The sequence below is a fragment of the Dromiciops gliroides genome, chromosome 5 (genome assembly GCF_019393635.1).
Source record: "Dromiciops gliroides isolate mDroGli1 chromosome 5, mDroGli1.pri, whole genome shotgun sequence".
NCBI lineage: Eukaryota > Metazoa > Chordata > Mammalia > Microbiotheria > Microbiotheriidae > Dromiciops > Dromiciops gliroides.
The window spans coordinates 64,163,119-64,182,971 of record NC_057865.1 but is presented as its reverse complement, the minus strand read 5'-3'; the positions used below and the strand labels follow the sequence as shown (position 1 = coordinate 64,182,971).

The 19,853-nt window shown below is 36.9% G+C and overlaps 1 protein-coding gene across 1 annotated transcript in view; it reads right to left on the bottom strand.

The window, feature by feature from the left end:
• Nucleotides 1-19,853, bottom strand: part of MYO3A (myosin IIIA) — a 350,362-nt gene that overhangs the window by 246,294 nt on the left and 84,215 nt on the right. The window contains exons 2-3 of the mRNA XM_043967196.1: nucleotides 17,167-17,351; nucleotides 12,661-12,795 (exon numbers count right to left, since the gene is read on the bottom strand). Coding sequence (XP_043823131.1) covers nucleotides 12,661-12,795; nucleotides 17,167-17,334 — 303 coding nt within the window. The 5' untranslated portion in view covers nucleotides 17,335-17,351. The remainder of the gene's footprint in view (nucleotides 1-12,660; nucleotides 12,796-17,166; nucleotides 17,352-19,853) is intronic.

Sequence of the window (19,853 nt, the reverse complement as noted above, 5' to 3'; positions counted from 1 at the left end):
GCTTCTCTACCAGGATGACCTCCTAGATCCAAAGCCAACATTGGAGGGGACCAGATGACCATTTTGCTAATTTCCAACCAACAATGAAGTCACTTTTTAAGTATTCCTTTTGTCTTGATTGTTGGCAAGTTTTTCCTGCCTTCACTCACTCCCTTGATGAATAAGCATTTATTAATGTCAATTGTTTGGGGGGGGGACAGGGCAATAAGGGTTAAGTAACTTGCCCAGGGTCACACAGCTAGTAAGTGTCAAGTGTCTGAGGCCGGATTTTAATTTAGGTCCTCCTGAATCCAGGGCTGGTGCTTTATTCACTGTGCCACCTAGCTGCCCCTTGAATAAGCATTTATTGAGAGCTGACTATGTGCTCTATACTGGCCACACAAATATGAAGAAAAATGAAAGAATTCCTACTCTCGAGGGACTTACATTCTAGAGGCAAGGGCAATATATAGACGATATATATGTATGTATATGCATATATGTGGGTATGTATATTCAAATACATAAATTATCTATAATCTCATGAATTCATGAATTTCCTTCAATAATACAGATTTCAACCTTTCCATGTTGTGGGCTTCTTGCCTCCCAAAGGTTGCTTTTAGTGGGCCAACCAATGTGCTTGGGGCCTTCTTCAATTTCTGAGATCTCAAGGGTGCCACTGGAGTACTCTGGATGTCCACCTGATGTCTCAGGCTCTTTTCACGTGACCAGCCCATCTTCTCTTCCCATCATACAATTCATCAATAACATCCTTTAATCTAGTTCTTCAGAGTTCTTCAACAGTTACATGTGCCTGCTCACATTCTCCCCTTTGTCCTTCCACTGATCTCTATGTGATCCTCATTTTTAGTTCTTTTGAGACCGTGGTGTTCCAGGTCCCATTCCAGATAGCCACCCCCAGAAAAGAGTTAATGTTGAAAAGATGGGGTTTTGCTTTCATAGGAAGCTTGGAATCAGTAAAAGAGCTTTTCAAATTTCTAAAAGCAACCTAGCCTACTCAAATCCTTTTCTACTCTGGGCCCAGCTCTATCTAGACTATTCAAGATACACATATTGCTAGATAAGCTCTATAGGATATCTATGCAAATGATAGATTAGACATTCTTCTTCATATACCTATGCAGCAATATGCTGGACTCATTTTCCTTGAGCAAGCCTGCCCACATCTCCCTCTTGGTGTTCTGGGGCACCTGAAGGGTCTGGTATGATTTTTGCCAATATATTCCCTTCACCATTAGTTGCCAATGACAAGTGCTTCAGTTATACTCAACATTTGACATCAATTAGCTTTTTAAAAAGAGAATTGTAACATATCAGGATTAGGTTACAAGCCTTCCTGCACAACACTTGATGGGTATGTTCTTTCTTTTACCACCTCAGTCCCTGGGGAGAGGGCTTAGATTTGACACAGTTTCTACAAAGCATTCATTCATCCCACCAAGGTCACTCCCGAATGTGGCATGGCTGATGGATAGATGAATCTATATCTCTACTATTGCTGGGTTGGGTCAAGTAGATTGTTTTAGAATTTCTTCATTATTGGGCTTCTAGCAAATCTCAGCATGGACATTAGCTCCCTGAATTCTAACCTTTTAAAGTTTACCATCAAAGTTAGCCTTCTCTAATCTCCTTCAATAAAAATAAGAAAGAACTAATGCAAAGAAAGAACCCAGGTCTTTCCATATTCACTATACTCATGGGGTCCTCCAATGGAGGGGGCTGGAGGCCACTCTTAAATAAATTTTCTCACACTCTTCGAAGGAGGAAAAGAACTAAAGACTTTCTCGTTGGCCGGTTAAAGTTGTTTTATTGTCTCCTCCTCCCCTGCTCCATTCCAGTTCAGACTCCATAGCCAGTCAGAAAGGCTCCTCTTAACCAAATGGTTAGGGGAACAGAACTAGTTATAGAATGTCTGCACATACTTATATCTATTTTGTAATTCCATTCGCAGGGTACACTGGGCATGCTCATAAGGACTGGATTCATTGGCTAATCTGCCCACTATTATGCATATATATGCATATACACATACATACATGTTCATACACACACACACACACACACACATATATAGAACAAATAAAAAGATAACAAATAAACGTAAATGGAAGGAAGTTAAGTGTAAGGTAGTTTGGGAAAACTTGCATCTTTCTCTGCCACTCTTCTCATTATCAAGGAACAGCTGCTTTGACTTCATTTGACTTTTCTAAGCAATGGACATCATAAGAGTCAGGCAGGTAAGAGATGTTAATAAGAGAGGATAGAAAAATATTATATTTGTGTAGGAAGCTTTCTTCTACATAAAGAAATAGGAATCGGAGCTCAGGGAAAAAGGGGTCAGCAGAGGTACTTGGGTAGTGACTCAACCCCATCATACTACAAGTACGCCATCATGAGTTCCCTGGACTAATGAAATCAAGGTCTAATCTCTACTCCCTATCTCCATTTTAGAAGTGAAAAAGTATGATTTCACAGATAATTTGGGAGTAATCAGAAGTATGTATAAAAGAGAGCTATGCAGCAGTGATTAATTAGATCTCAAGATGTTTAACATATCCTGTCTAGCTCAAAACACCCCTGTGAGGCCCAGGCTTCAAACATTAATGGCTTTTTATAATGTTAAGTTTTATTTTTAAAGCCTTCCAAACAACTTTTCTCCCTTCCCCTCCTTATCCACATTACAGGAGAGTGGTATTCTAGTATTCTTTCCCCTTTAGAAGCACAAACTCAGGAACATAAAAGCTATCTTCAATTTAAGGAGGCCCAGGACAACCTTATCGTCATTCTTCTCCAAGCTCCATGCCTGACTTTGCATAGGACTTTCTCTACTATGCCATGGGAACCTTTCTATACTGTAAGCTCTCCACCTCTGGACTACTTCTTATAATGAAAGTACCCGTGCCCCTGCAACCTCCTCCTCTGATCAGCTGTCTCCTCCCAGAACCTCCATTTTTAAGGAGGAGGCCAGGGCCAACCTTATCTTCATTTTTTTTTTTCAAACTAAATTCCTGATTCTCCACAGGGGCTTTGGCTATCATGTTGCAGCAGGGGGTACCTTCAATCAGCTTCAATCTCTCTGCTTGTTTTTATATTTCCATCTCTTAGTCCAGTGCTTGGCACATAGTAAGCACTTAAAATGTGTGTTGACTTGATTCAACTGGCACAAAAGATCTGTAAGGTGGCAAGTATTCTATTTTTTAAAATTCAAATCAGGATTTTTTAACCCTTTTTGTGTCCTAGACCCCTTTAGCTATCTGGTGAAGCCCATAGACCTTTTCTTAGAATGTTTTTAAATGCATAAAACAAAACTTATTGGGTTGCAAAGGAAACCAATTATAATGAAATACAGTTATCATATTTTTCAAAGTTTTCAGATTTCCTTGAAATATCTCTGTGGAACACTAGTTAAAAATCTTTGATTTAAATGGACTATCTTGAGTATAATCGGCATTTCAAGACGGGCCAATTCATTGTAGTAGATTCAGTCTTTATCTATCTAGATCAGAGAAGATACATGAAGGGAGACAGAGCAATATTTAGTAATTTAAATAGCATTTAAACAGAGCAATATATGATAATTTAAAGAGCATTTAAATAACCAAAGCAACATATAATAATTCAAATAGTACCCTAATATTAACAACAATAACTATTTGTAGAAAAACTCTGCACTCAACAGAAACTATTGGGAAAATTGGGAAGCTGTTTGGCCAAAATTAGATTTAGACCAAAGTCTTATATAGCACATTAAACACCAAATCAATATATAACCTCATAATAAAAGGTCATGTCATCAAAAATAGAGAAGAATGGAATCATATTGTACACTTATGAATAAGCAGAACAATTCCTAAACAAATAAAGGATAGAGGTGATTGTGGATGATAAAAACTCAATTGCATATAATAGAAAAGCTTTTACATGAATAAAATCAGTGCAGCTAGAATTTGGAAGAGAAATGGTTAATTTGTTTTTTATGTAAATACTATTTTATTTTTTCCAAATACGTGTAAAGACAATTTTCAACATTCATTTTAAAAATAAGATTTGGAGTTCCATTTATTTTCTCCCTGCCTCCCTCTTCTCCCACCCCATGACAGAAAGCAATCTAATGTTATATGTGAAACAGTTAATTTGTTTTGTTTTGTTTTGCAGGGCAATGAGGGTTAAGTGACTTGCCCAATGTCACACAGCTAGTAAGTGTCAAGTATCTCAAGCTGGATTTGAACTCAGGTCTTCCTGAATCCAGGGCCAGTGCTTTATCCACTGCACCACCTAGCTGCCCTTGAAACAGTTAATTTGAAGAAAATTTTCTTAGCAAATATCTCTGATGAAGTATTAAAATCCAAGATACAAACAAATATATAAGAACAACAGACATCACCCAGTAGATAAACCAGAGAAATATGAACAGGCAGTTTTCCAATACAGAAGCCCAAGGTATAGATAACAATATGAAATAATTCTTCAAATCAGAAATACAAATAAAGACAATGCTGAAGTTTCATTTTACATGCACCAGATTGGCAAAAATGACAAAAGACAAAACTCAGGAATGTTGGTGGGATTGTGGGAACTGGTCCAACCATTCTGTGAAAAAAAATTGCAGCGAACCATACATACAAAATCACTGAATTGTAGTTCTTGATCCAATGATACCACTAGTAAGCTTATGTTTTAAGGCTATCAAAAACAGAGAGGAGAGGCTCATAGATACAAAAATATTTAGAACAGCAATCTTTGTAATAATAAAGAGCTAGAAGGAAAAAGGGTATCCCTTGACTGTAGGATGGCTAAGCAGATTCTGACATACAAATGCAATAGAGGAGAAGTGACAAATACAAGGCATTAACGGAAACTTGGGGACATCTAAATTGTTTCAGAAAATTATGCAGAACCAGGAGAATAAATTACAAGATGAGGGCATAATAATGAAAAGGAAAACATTGAAAAACTTAAGTCCTCTGATCCACACTAATTGTGGCTTCAGAGGACATGATGATGAAATATGCATCATGGGGCAGCTAGGTGGCTCAGTAGATAGAGCACTGGCCCTGGATTCAGGAGGACCTGAGTTCAAATCTGACCTTAGACACTTAACACTTACTAGCTGTGTGACCCTAGGCAAGTCACTTAACCCCAATTGCCTCACCAAAAAAGAAAAAGAAAGAAAGGAAGGAAGGAAGGAAGGAAGGAAGGAAGGAAGGAAGGAAGGAAGGAAGGAAGGAAGGAAGGAAGGAAGGAAGGAAGGAAGGAAGGAAGGAAGGAAGGGAGGGAGGGAGGGAGGGAGAGAGAGAGAGAGAGAGAGAGAGAGAGAGAGAGAGAGAGAAAGAAAGAAAGAAAGAAAGAAAGAAAGAAAGAAAGAAAGAAAGAAAGAAAGAAAGAAAGAAAGAAAGAAAGAAAGAAAGGAAAAAAAGATGTATCTTATCAGAAAAGAGGAAGTGGATAATAGCTTTAGAATGGGGCATATGTTATTCAGTCAATTATCAGGAATTTATTAACCACTTACTATTTTCCATGCTGGGTACTAAGCACTGAAAAACCATGTGTTCAGATGGACCCAATTTGATGATGTGTTTTGCTTGATAGTACTTACCTATCACAAGGGGAAGCTCTTTGTGTGGGGCAGTCAGTCATTACTTAGTGACAAGGGTACTATAGAAGTACCTCAACAAAACATTTTTAAAAGAAAAAAGTAAAATGAGAAGATTGGACTAGATCAGTGAATTTCAAATAGAAATGTGGGCCACTAAACCTGTGAGCTGCATATTGATTAGAAAACCATATATTAATATTATCTATGTTATATTATATTTTTATTTATTTTGTAAACTATTTCCCAGTCCCACTTTAATCTGGTTCAGGCCAATGGGCCACATGTAGCCTGTGGGTCATGTTGGACACCTATGAACCAGATGACCCTGAGGTTCCATCCAACTCAGGTTCTACCCAGGGTCTGGAAAGCTTATGTGACTTGTCTAATGTCAAACAAGTAGTAACTGATTGTGTTAGAATAATAAAGGAAAAACAAAGGGGATAAAGAAAGTTTAACCATCATCCCCAAAGCATAGCCCCAACACCCACACATACTCTTTGTGACAAAAAGAAAGAAAAGGATGAGAAAAAATGTGAATAAGAAAAATAAGAACATTGTTCCCTATGCCTCCCCCTCCAAATAAAAAAAAAAAATTAGCACAGAATAGAATTGAGTTGTTTAAGGGAAACAGAATGCATTACTACTTTCCCTATTATTTTTAACCCTAGATTGAAATACAAATTAAAAGATTTTTCATAGTCAAGAAGAAGCAATCGATGGGAAGTTTTATTTTTATTATTATTTTTTATTTTTTATCAAGACCAGCCACATTCCTCCCCATAATGAGAGATGTCACTCAAAATTTGAATGTTCTCTTTTTCCTAGAAGCCTTTTAAATTTCGCGTTGTGTTGCAAACCCTAAATTTTTAAAGTGGAGGTAAGTGGAAGAGGCTAGTTAAAATAACATGGTTTTCATGGAGCCGTTCCACTGGACTCTTGGCAGGCATAACTGATTTGAGCCTTAATTGGCTGAGAGGCGTGATTAGCAGTCATTTTATAGGATAAAGTATTCCTGCCACCAGCCAATTCTTTTAAAGTGCCTCAGTAGCAGCGCCTTCTACTATTTGTGTGTACAGAGCAGGTAATTAAGCATCTAATCACTTGTGCATGTGAGCAATTTGCCTAATTTCCACAGATAAATACAGGCTCCTGCATACAATTTGAAAGCTTACTTTCTTCTACAATATGCATGGAATATACATGTATACATGCACATATACATACATATATACATATACACACAAATATATATATGTGTGTGTTTGTAGATAGATGATAGATAGATAGATAGATAGATAGATAGATAGATAGATAGATAGATAGATAGATAGATAGATAGATAGGCTATTTTCCCTTCTACTTTGAATGCCTGTATAGGTAAGATCTTTAGTATACCATTCTGCTATACAGAAACCTAGAGTAGTGTATAGAGAAGACCTAAGATCAAGTTCTCCATCTGTCACACAAGAGCTGTATGACCACGGGCAAGTCACTTAACCATCATTGTACCAGGCAACTTTATTAAGAGAAGAGTTCACTGATCTATGTTGATAACAGTGGGAAAAGTTTTCACACTGGGAATTCTCCCCACTGATGAAATCTTGGATCTGGCACTTCTCTCTTCCCGCTCCCTTAGCTCCTAAAGCTTTTCCTTCACAAAGTCCTACTCTGATGCCTTATTTTTGGCAAAGGAGGGACACTGGGTTCTTGAAGGTTATTCCAATGAAACACAAGCTGTGACAAATTCTATCATGATGAAAAAGCTTGGAGTAGCATCCCAGCAAGCTATATTTGCCTTCAGTGACCAAGTCAATATAGCAAATCTCATTGTTAGCAGGCTGGTCAACTGACTGCCCATTGGTGATGAATTATTTGGTCTTGGCAAGCCCATCAAACAAAGGAAAATACGAGATGTTGCCCAATTCTTTTCACTTTTGCAACAATTGTGGCAGAATGGAGAAAAGGGGGATGGAGTGTGCTAAAAATCATAGTTTTTAGACAGACCATAAACATTAACTCAGTTGTTGGTATGCTGTGTGACATCCGTGTTCAGTGATGAATGAATGGACATATTACTATAGAAATGGAATCATATTAATCATAATGTCCATATTATAAATGAAACTATAAAACAAAAGGAAGTTGCAGAAAATACCAACAAAGAACTATGCAGAAGTGGGGTGAAGATGTCATCAGAGTACTGTATGACCAGGAGGGAAAAAGATAGACCAGTAATATGACAAAAGGAGGGTTAACTGATGAAAAGCTAATACTTGCCATTGGGAAGAAATCTGGAGGAATGCCCCCAGAATACTGGGTTAAGCCCCTATGGAGAATTTTTGGAAAGGTATAGAAAAGTGTTGCAAAGGATCATTGACTTTTGAGATGAAAGGATCCTCAGAAGTCGAGTTCAACTATCTCTTTTTACAAATAAAGAAACTAAGAACCAGAAGAGGTAACTAATTTGCCCACAGTCACATAGCCAATAAGTTTCTAAGACAAAATTTGAACCCAGATTTTATTAATTTTAAGTCATAGAGATTGAAACAGAAAAATATAAATAAAAATGTTTAATCTGGAAAGGTGGTGGAGGGGTGTGCTGCCAAGGGTACAGGAGGTATATATATGTTTATATACACACACACACACACACACACATATGTTGTGCATTTATGAGTTATTTAGGTATTATTTATATATTAATTATATTTAAACAAATTTGCCATATAAATTATTTATATAAATGGATATATATTTGTTATTTATAAAACAATTATTTAAGGAATTAAAATACTAAGTTATATGCATTAGAATATATCTAGGTATATGTAATAATGTAGAAAATTTACATTATATATGTCATATATGTGTATTTGTGTATATTATATCTGTTTGATACATGTATAAAATATATATGACAAATAAAATAAAGGAAAATGAAAAAAAATAAAATAAAAGAGAAAACAAAAATTCAAGTCCAGCAGTCTATCTAATACACCTCTTCCTACTCACATTAAAAATAAAATATAGATACAAGGAGCAAGTAAGCTGCCATATCCCATTTTGTTCAGAATCAACCAATCAAGGACTGTGGCTCTCATTGATTGGTCAATAATGGGTCCTAGCCCAAGCTTCACTTGGTCATTATTTGGGTTCTGATGCCTCAGAGTGAGTATAAATAGCAATTGTTTCTGTTTGGGCCAGAAACCCTAAGGATCCTCCCCTCCTAGGTTGATTTTTTTTTTACTAGGTAAAAGAGGCCATTCTTCGCCTCATTTCTTCTATAGCCTTAGTCACAATTGGGCTTTGCCTCAGATGAAGTGAAACCTGGGAAAAGCCTTAGCTTTAATAGGCCAAGGTCTCCCACTGCATACAGGGTCATTTCCAGTCATCTTAATGCATATCTTCCCACTGGGCCCAGATGGTTCCTGAGGAGAGAGGCTAGTAGCTTTCTACAGTCCTGCCTCACTTAAATACAATTCACTAAGTCAAGACATCACTTTCCTGATGCCATTGGTCCTCTATGAGAAGAAGAAGAACAACAACAACCAATAGTAGATATTGTGCTAATCAATGAGGATGCAAATACAAATAAGGAAATATTCTCTCCTTGAAATGAACTTACATGCTGGGGTGTGTGGGGCAGGGCAGGAGGTGGAACAAGTACACATAAAAATATATGCAACACAGGGCAGCTAGGTGGCACAGTGGAGAAAGCACTGGTCCTGGATTCAGGAGGACCTGAGTTCAAATCCAGCTTCAGACACTTGACATTTACTAGTTGTATGACCCTGGGCAAGTCACTTAACCCTCATTTGCCCGCAACAAATTAAAAAATATTAAAGAAATATATGCAACATAATTATTAAGTAAATAAACACAAATCTGTGCAAGATAGTTAAATGGAATATAGTTGGGCACGGCAGACACTTGAAGTTGGGGGATTGGGAAAGGGGAAAGGGAAAGGTACAAACATTTATTAAGTATCTATTATGTGCCAGGCACTGTACTAGGCACTTTACTTTTGATTCTCACAACAACCATGGGGTATAGGTGCTATTGTTATTCCTATTTTCCTGTTGAAATAACTGAGGCAGACAGAGGTCAAGCAACCTGCCCAGAGTCACAAAGCTAGGAAGTGTTTGAAGCTGGATTTGAACTCAGGTATTCCTAACTCCAGGCCACCATTCTATCTACTGTGCTTCCCCTGAAGGCTTCATGCAGAAGATGGTGCTTGAGTTGCACTTTAAAAGAAGACAGAGAAACTTATGATTCCAGGCATGGGGCAAGGCTAGAGCAAAGACTAGAGGTTGGAGGTGGAGTGTTGTTAGTACAGAGCAGAGAGATCAGTTTTCCTTATTCAGGTTTAGATGCTTTCACACTACATTACTCAAGCTTTCTTACTGTCTCAAACAAATGTTGCAGTAAAAATGAAGAACCCACCCTGAAATAGAAAATGGAACTCAAAAGCCTGAGAGATGCTATTAAAATAAGCATAGGAGGGGCAGCTAGGTGGTGCAGTGGATAGAGCATTGACCCTGGATTCAGGAGGACCTGAGTTCAAATCTGACCTCAGACACTTGACACTTACTAGCTGTGTGACCCTGGGCAAGTCAGTTAACCCCAATTGCCTTACCAAAAAAAACCAAAAAACAAACCAAAACAATAAGCATGGGGAATGCCTAAACAAACTGTGGTATATGATGGTGATAGAAATATTATTGTGGCATAAGAAATGACAAGCAGGATGACCTCAGAAAGGCCTGGAAAGACTTGTATGGACTGATGTATAGTGAAGTGAGCAGAACCAAGAGAACATTGTGCAGAGAGACAGCAATATTATTTAATGAAGAACTGTGAATGACTTAACTATTCTCAGCATTACAATGATCCAAGACAATCCCAAAGGACTATTGATGAAACATACTATTCACCTCCAAAGAAAGAACTGATATTGATGGAATAGATTGAAGCATGCTATTTTTCCCTTCCTTTCATTTTTTTCTTTTAATTAAGTTTTCTTGTACAAAATGACTAATATGGTAATGTTTTACAAAATCATACATGTATAATCCATATCTAATTGCTTGCTGCTCTGGGAGGGGGGAGGGGAGAGAGGGAAAGAGGGATAAAAATTGGAACCCCAAATGGCAAATAAAAATGTTTATTACAAAAAAATAAGGATAGGAAATTAAGAGAAGAACAAAGGCATTGCTATACTGCTTGTTGCATAGAATTTTTACCTAGTGTAATTCTTCTCTTAAACTTTATATTTTAGGTGTGATCCAGGCAGAATCCCCATCTACACAATTAAGGGTCACTGATTTTTTCTTTTTATGGAAAAGAATAGGATTATTTATTTGAAAACTCTTTCAAAGCTGTGGAGTCAACACTATTTTTGGGGGGAATGAGGCAATGAGGGTTAAGTGACTTGCCCAGGGTCACACAGCTAGTAAGTGTTAAGTGTCTGAAGCCAGATTTGAACTCAGGTCCTCCTGACTCCAGGGCCGGTGTTCTATCCACTGTGCCACCTAGCTGCCCCTCAACACTATTTTTTTTGGGGGGTGAGGCAATTGGGGTTAAGTGACTCGCCCAGGGTCACACAGCTAGTAAGTGTTAAGTGTCTGAGGCCAGATTTGAACTCAGGTCCTACTGAATCCAGGGCCAGTGATCTATCTGCTGCACAACCTAGCTACCCCTTCAACACTATATTTTGAAAGAATAATTCAAGGACTTGAACACTGGCATACTCTAATCAAATATGGCAGCCCAAACATGGAGATGATTCTTTTGAATCATTGATAAGCTGAAGTAAGATGTATGATCTGAGCCAGTGGTTTTAAAAACATGGACTGGGAATACTTTGGGGGTCCCCAAGATCCTTTCAGTGGGTCTGTAAGGTCAAAACTATATTCATAATAATTCTAAGATGTTTTAATGTTTAAGATGATGAATTTGGGGGCAGCTAGGTGGGGGAGGGGAGCAGCTAGGCAGTACAGTGGATAAAGCACTAGCCCTTGATTCAGGAGGACTTGAGTTCAAATTTGACCTTGGACACTTGACACTTACTAGCTGTGTGGCCCTGGGCAAGTCACTTAACCCTCATTGCCACGCAAAAAAAAATAAATAAAAAGAAAATAAGATGGTGAATATTAATAGATAAAAACCATGTAAATAAAAGCTTTTTTGGAATCTTCAATAATTTTTAAGAGTGTCAAGGATTCCTAAGACCAAAAAATTTGAGAACCACTGATTTGGACATATAACAGATATTCTTTTTCTTGAGTAACAAACTATAAATATACATAAGAGTCTGTTTTCCTTTTTGTTTTTAAACTGAGTGAAAAAAACTTATCAAATTAGCTAAGCAAAACTAATGCTATATGGTGATTTATGGAAGGAAACATTAACTTTGTCATTATAAAATTTTCCTACAGAAGGGAAAATTATGATTGTTAAATTATATATGGAAAAGATTTAGCTACTAAACAGACACTGAAAATTTTTTTAAAGCCATCTAAATACAAGTAAAAATATGAACTCAATTCAAATTTTAATAAAACTAATAATTTATCTTAGGTACTTTAGACATTTTTTTACAGTCTTCCTTGATAAGTCTTCCCATATTTAACAAAGGCTTTTTTTTCTTACATCAAAACTGAATACCTTATCTGATTGACTAAATTATTATATCTTCCAAAGGGAGAATAAATAAAAGACGAAAATAGTTCCTCATCTTCTTTTGCTTACTAATACTTCATACACAATGGCCAAAATTAAGCTAATCTACAGTCTACTCTACTTCAGGATGAATCATTCTAATTTCTTCTTCCTTTCCTTGTTGGATCTTTAATTCTCATTCTTTTCTCATATATGTGGTATTCATGGGAATTGCCTCCTCATTCCTGGTGGCTCTCAAGATGAGAAATACAGAATGGAATCATTATTCTAGTAAGACTCTGACTAGTCTTTGCCATAAGAGCCTCAGTAAGGAATGGAAGGAAAATAATTCTTGTGATCCCTTCCCAAATCTTCTCCAATTTAAATAAGGATAAATTTACCTCAAGAACCAACCAGAGCTTGTCGCCATTCTTTTTGTCCTTCTTGAAGTACATCCCGTAGAACTTGACTACATTGGGGTGATCAGAGAGGGCTTTCAAGATGTGATATTCTGCTTCTATCTCTTCATCAATATCCTATATGGAAATGGTCATAAGAATGTCATAAAAACAAAGAAATGGGAATTCAAGAGATTAAGGTTTATCAAAGCAAAGTAATAAGGAGTTTTGCCTGCTCCAAGGGGAGGATTCAGACTTATGTTTCATTAGTGTGAAGAACTCCTCATGTAAAAACATCATTCACCAAAACAGATTTGTAATTCACCTGTAACATTGCTCTAGAAAGGTCAAATCACTTGTCCTGGGGCACACAGCTAGTCTGTACCAGATATAGGGTTTGAACCCATGTCTTCTTGACTCCAAGGCCTGCCTTCTATCCACTATGTCATGATGGCTCTATTTTGGAAATTAGTGACATATTACAAACACTGTAGATGATTATTTCTCATATTTAAAGGAAGATATTGATGCTTTTGTTCAGCACAAGAACTACTACCTCAAATCATGCTGTTATTTTTACCAGATTAGAAAGTAATGGGAAAAAGAGATGTTATAAGGGCATGGCCAAGGTTGGGAGGTTAATGGAGAAAGGTCATTAACTGAAGAGACATGATTTAAATAGCAAAACATTAGCTCCTTATGTGCCTTTTGGAAACTTTGCTTTCATTTATCTAGTATAGTATCAATTAAGAGCCAGTTGTCAAGTCCAGAAAACAAGAATGTTTTAGTGCCTACTATGTGTAAGGCACTGTGCTAAGTGCTGGGAATACAAAGAAAGGCAATAGATAGACCCTACTCTCAAGAAGCTCGGAATTTAATGGGGGGAATAATACACAAGCAACCATATACATACAAGATACATGCAGGATAAATCAGTTAGAAAGTACTAGCATTAAGGGGGATCAGAAGAGTTGTGCATGTCATAAATTGATTTTCTAATAAATGATTAATTTGCTTAAAGTGACATAGCCCTCCAGAGGTCTATTTTCACTAAGAAAGAAGCAAGTTATTAGTCTAAGCAATCAAGAGTAAAAGAAGGCTATCGACAAACCTGTAATGATAGACACATTATTCACAGGAAGAAAAGAAAATAAAGAATATCGCCCATGTAATTCATAATGATAGAACAATGAAGGTATGTGCCATACACCCTTAGAAAAGAAAAATGCTAGTTCCTAGAGGGACTGAAATTAATCACTATTGCTTTTCCCCCAAAAGTTCAAACATTTTAAATTTCATGGAAAGCTAGAACCTAAAACTCTAGAGATCATCTAGTCCAATTTTCCCCTCCCCCATCTTTTTTTTTAAACAAAGGAAGCTACTGAGGCATAAAGAGCTGATGCATTTATCCAAGACCCGATGTCCTTATCCAAGGCAGCACAACTAGAAAGCGGACAGTGTCAAGACCTGAAGTCAAGTCTTTAGGGCAATAGCACTAGCTTTTGTTTCTCTATGCTTTAAAAACATTTCACTGCTTTGAAGTATCTCTAAAATTCAAAATGCCTTCAGTTTAATTACCAATAATGGATTGGTATTAAAAGGAGGCAGAAAATGATATCGCATACAAGAAAAAGTAGTAAAGGATGATTATAAGAGTTTTAGGTAATGATGAGAGGTTATGACTTAGTGAGCAAATAAACATTTATATGTGTAAATGTGTACATGAGTGTATATAATATTTGGCATATATAGTATATGACATACATTATACATATACATGTATAATTATACAATATATAATTACACATGGTGTATTATATATGTATGCCTCAAACCAAAGATCTATGTGTACTAGCAGGAGCTTTGACATGATGAGACATGTGGAGAGTACCACAAGCATAATATTTATCTATTAACGCTTAAGGAACAATACAGCTTGAGATATAGCTGCTTCAATATGCTTACAAAAGCATATTCAATGATTATTTTAAATACAGAGACTCTGTTTATCAGTGCTCATAGAACTGTACAGATGGAAAGAACCTCAGAGATCCTTCAATTAAATATTCACTATTTTATAAGAAGAAACTGAGGGTCATAGAGGTTACGTGACTTCCTGAAGGTGACACAACTGGCTAATAACAGAACCAGGACAAAAAATAGGTCTTTTAATGCCTGGGATAAATCCCCTTTCCACTATGCCAACCCTCCCCTTTGTGGAAAGATATGCCTTCAAGCAACAATAACAGAAAATGAAAATCCTATTTAAAAAATAAAAAAAAACAGCCACTCTTTATGATATACTTGAACACATTTAAAATCATTTCCTTATGATTATAATCTTTTGGTTATAAATCTTTTTTATTTGAAAAGTGACATGATGAATGTGGGGGATGAGTCTTAAATACATAAGTACTAAGAAGAGAATAAAGGCAGCAATGGATCAAATTTAATAGCACATTCATGAAATTAATACATTTGTTTAAAATAGAAAGAAACCTAATATCTTTGGGTGGGTTGTTGTTTTTTTTTTTTTTTTGCTTTTGTTTTGTTTGTCTTTTTGCTTTTCTGCTCCAACTTTCATCCACAAAATGATCGTTCTTCTCCACTAAGAATAAGGGACAAAGGCATGGCAGGTACAGGCTTTGAGAACACATGTGGATATACACTCATTCTTTTTTATCTTCCTTTTTTTTCTTTTGTGTGGCTTGCCCAGGGTCACACAGCTAGTAAGTATGAAGTGTCTGAGTCCAGATTTGAACTCAGGTCCTCCTGAATCCAGGGCTGGTGCTTTATCCGCTGCACCACCTAGCTGTCCCCCCCCCATATACTCATTCTTTTGCCTCTTCCAGCCCTTTTTCTACTGGCAAGGGTAAAGAGTATGAGGTAACTAAAGACAGAATGGTGAATTTGTTCCCATCTCCCTTTGTCCCAAAATGAACTGGTAATACTTTTTACACAGTAGAGCAATAGAAAGATAAATGTACACCAAATGCATGTTGGTCTCATGAACATGTTATGGTAGAAGAATCATAGGGATCATTTATCAGGATCAACAATTCCTTGAACGAATTTTCCTTTTTCCATTGCTTCAAGGGGGAAAACCCCAAAAGTTGAAAAGGCAGAAGGGAAACCCTAACCTCTGTTGGAGGATTGAAATATGTGACCTATTAGGAAAAGAAGAATAAGCTATGCAATTTGGGGGAAGCTTTTCTGTTAGGGTTGAATAGAATCTTATGCTTGAATGATGATGAGGAACAACAGGTGCCATTAAGACAGAAGCTGGAAAACACTAGAAGAGATTATGAACTCCAGAATAAGAAACTGGACTTCAGGATCTTAGGTGGATTTTTCATTATTGAAGACAGCTGCAGAAGAGAAAGGCAGACTTAAGAAGCAAACAGCTGATTGAGAAGAAAGTAAATGAGAGTAAGATTTGAGGTTCTGGAGCATACCTCAAGATATAGGAATAACGGGTTCATGGTCAGGGATGGAGTCCATCTAATGAGGGCCAGTAATATAAATATCTGAGAGGTTGCAAGGCAGAATAGAAAGGACTCTGTGTTTAAATCCTAGATATGCTATATACTGGTTCTCTGGCCATAGGTAATTTTTACAAAAACTTTTTAAGGGCAATACAACTTTTAAAGAATCTTGAGTTACAAACAAGTAAATGACCTACATTAGGTGTTTGCACACCAAGAGACCCCTACGTGATTGAAATTATATATCCTTACAAAGTCAATCTCTCTAGATGCATATATACTATACATACCAAACACATACATATATATGTGGAAAGGCATGATATATATGTATGTATGTATAAATATATATACACATACACGCGCAAAGAAATATATATTATATTTATATACATTCACACAGAAAAAAGTGAATATGTATAAATATGCATTTCTTTATTTCTTTATTTGTGTATATGCATACCTACCTACCTATTCACTTTTGGACAGAAGCCAAAGGATTACAGCTCCTTGCTCTGATGAGCAACCATTCAGTACAGTTTACTTAGATTAGACTTTGGAAACACTATTTTTCTATTTTGTGAAAAGATTAACCCAACTACACTAATCTGAAAATGGACTCCCCCCCCCCCCCCCCCCCCCCCCCCCGCCCCGCGCCGACCCCCCCCCCCTCGGAAGCTATTGCTGACAAGGCAGATTTCAAACTTTCTCAATGACATGGAAACTGATTTGGATAAGAAAACTTCTCAAGGGCCTGTGAATTCTTGACTTGTAAATCTGAGTATCTGTGTGATTTTACAGAACCTTTGACTAAGGCTTTGATGCTACTATCAGTGCCTTTCAGTGCAATGCACCATAAACAAGGCAACTCTTCTGAGGGCCCTTTCCATCTTTATCCCTCTTTAAAACTGTAATTTGTTCCACAATGTGACTGTGATTGGCAAAGCAAGATAAGACAACCAGAGAATGCCTTAGGATTCAATGTAGTAACAAAGAAAGTTAATTATAAAAAGATGTGACTCACGTGGACTGGGTCCAGGATTTTAACAGCTGCTTTTTGGCCATTTTTCTTGTTCAACACTTTAAAAACTTTCCCGTAAGTTCCTTTGCCGATTGTTTCAGTGATTTCCCATGTATCTGAAGGATCAGGAAAGCTATCAAACGTGATAGTTTTTCCAGTGAATGGAAGCATCTCAAAGGCTTATGTTTCTAAAAAAAACAAAATTCCAACATTTCAGCTATATAAGCAACTATAAATAATATATGTATTGCAATATTAAGTGATATACATAATAGTAGGGGGCAGCTAGGTGGCACAGTGGATAAAGCACTGGCCCTGGATTCAGGATTACCTGATTTCAAATCTGGCTTCAGACACTTGACACTTACTAGCTGTGTGATATTGGGCAAGTCACTTAACCCTCACTGCCATGCAAAACCCCCCCCAAAACCCCAAAATAATAAAATAGGAATGTGGCAAAGAAAAAAGGGGAAAAGGAAAGTTGTTTTTATGCCTCATTTGAAACTACAAATCCGAATAAATGAAACAATTTTCCCTCTGATCTGTTGCACTTAGCTATGTAGCTATCCAGTAAAATGACAAGGGATGATCATGCCTTGAATTACAACAGAATAAAGATACTTCAAAACAGTTCTTGGAATCCAGAATCTTTTTAAAATTCTTAACTTTGGATATAAAATGGAGAACCATTTAATTATAGGTAAGAGGCAATTTGCAATAATCATGCTCTTTAGCAATTTTATAATCAGGCACAGGAACAATTACTTCTTAAATCTTCTTGAAGCGTGCAAATAAGCCTTTGCTTCATCCATTCAATGTAAAGGTTGTGGGGGGAAAATGATGAAATTAAGTCTTAGTAAGTAGACTGATGACAGATTTTAATCATGGATAAATTTCATTGCAGGTTCAAAAAATATTAATGAGCATAATTACACATTTGAATGGCATAGTGGATAGAACACTGGCCTTGCAACCCTCATATTAGTTCTGTGATCCTGGGCAAGTCACAATTGCCCAGTGTTCTGAGTAACTCTACAAAGATGAGAAGTTTCAGAGACAGTTCTGCTATATTGGTAAAGGGAGTTAGTTCCCTTATCCGGGAATTCCCTAATTCAATGAAATCATAGTTCCAGTCTTTATGCCCAGGCCTTATTAGTACTGCAATTTCAGTCTTTGAATTTGGTCAATAAAAATTTAATAAGAGCATACTATGTGCCAGGCATTGTACTAAGATTCCTAGATCAGATCCATATATCTAGAAGCCCATATCAATATTGTGGAATAATCATAGAATCAATAAAGGAAAATCTGGTTCATCTCTCTCCATGAATTTTTTTTAGTAGAAGAAATTAAGGTTCAGAGAGGTTGGGGGGGGCATTCTGGGAAGATGACTGAATATGTCAGAAATTTCCATACTCTCCAGATTTCCTCCATGAACAGACAGAAAATCACCACAAAATGAACATTGAGCTTCAAAAATAAAGGGGGTAAAGCAAGTTTAAAGATAACTTGAGAGGACCACAGAAAAGATTCCTGGGGCTGAGGTTTGGCCTGAGAGAAGCGTAGACACCTCCAGGGAATTCTACTGAATCAACAAACAGCAGGCCTGGGGGCTGCTCTGTTGGGAAGCAGGCCAGGCCTCTGGAAATTTTTCCTCAACTTTCACCTCACTCACAGCCTTCACCTTGGGAACTTTTACCTCACTAACTCTCATCTAAGGAACTGCAGACACTGAGTGGGGGAAGACAGAAGGACAACCCCCTCAACCCCCTTCTGCTTCCCTTTTGCTGTTTCTGGAAGCCAGGCCTGGTGTTGCTGACCAGATGTGATGTCATCCCAGGTTGTATCAGTGGGTGAGTGGGAGCGTGCACATGCCCAATGAGTGCAGTGCTTCAGAGAGCGATAATTTTTGGGGGGCTCAACTGTGGTTTTTGGGAGGAGAGAAGTTGAGGATCCCACCCCCATCCCACCCCCCCCTTATTTTTTACCTACAGCACAGAACATCATCTACCAGGGAAGGAGAAGGACCAGAAATTGAGTTTCCCAAGCCAGTGATCTTTCTTTCATTACATTGCACTGCTTTTTATTTTCTTTAGAAAGAAATGAACTGGCACATTCAGTAAGAATTCTTTAATGACCTACAATAACAAGGATAAATACACGCTACATGATATCAACTATATAAGCCATATGATTATTTTTAGGGTGCTCTATCTTATAAGCTTCATAGTAATATACATTGTTTCATTTTTAGAGGTTTGTATTTTTAGTCCTTCCATAGACACAAGAGAAAATTATTTTATATACAAAAATAGCCTACATCTAAGTGTAATTCAGAATGAAGAAATGAATTTAAAATTTATTACAGAGCTTGATTTTGCTTTACACAAGAGCTGAAAAATTTTCAGTAGGGTAATTAAAAATTATATATATATATATATATATATATATATATAATTTGATTTCAATAAAAATTTGTTTGAACTTCACTGCCATCCCTCTTCCTCACACCAGACTCCCCCTTCCCTGGAAATTATTGTAGGGTTAATAAGAAAAAATATCACATTTCCAAATTCTAACATTCACTTCAAGGGTCACTCTACCATTGCCAGTACATGTTTACATTTCGTAAATATATGCAAGAAATGAGTAAAATGAGAAAATAATATAAATGCTTTTAAAGGTGACTT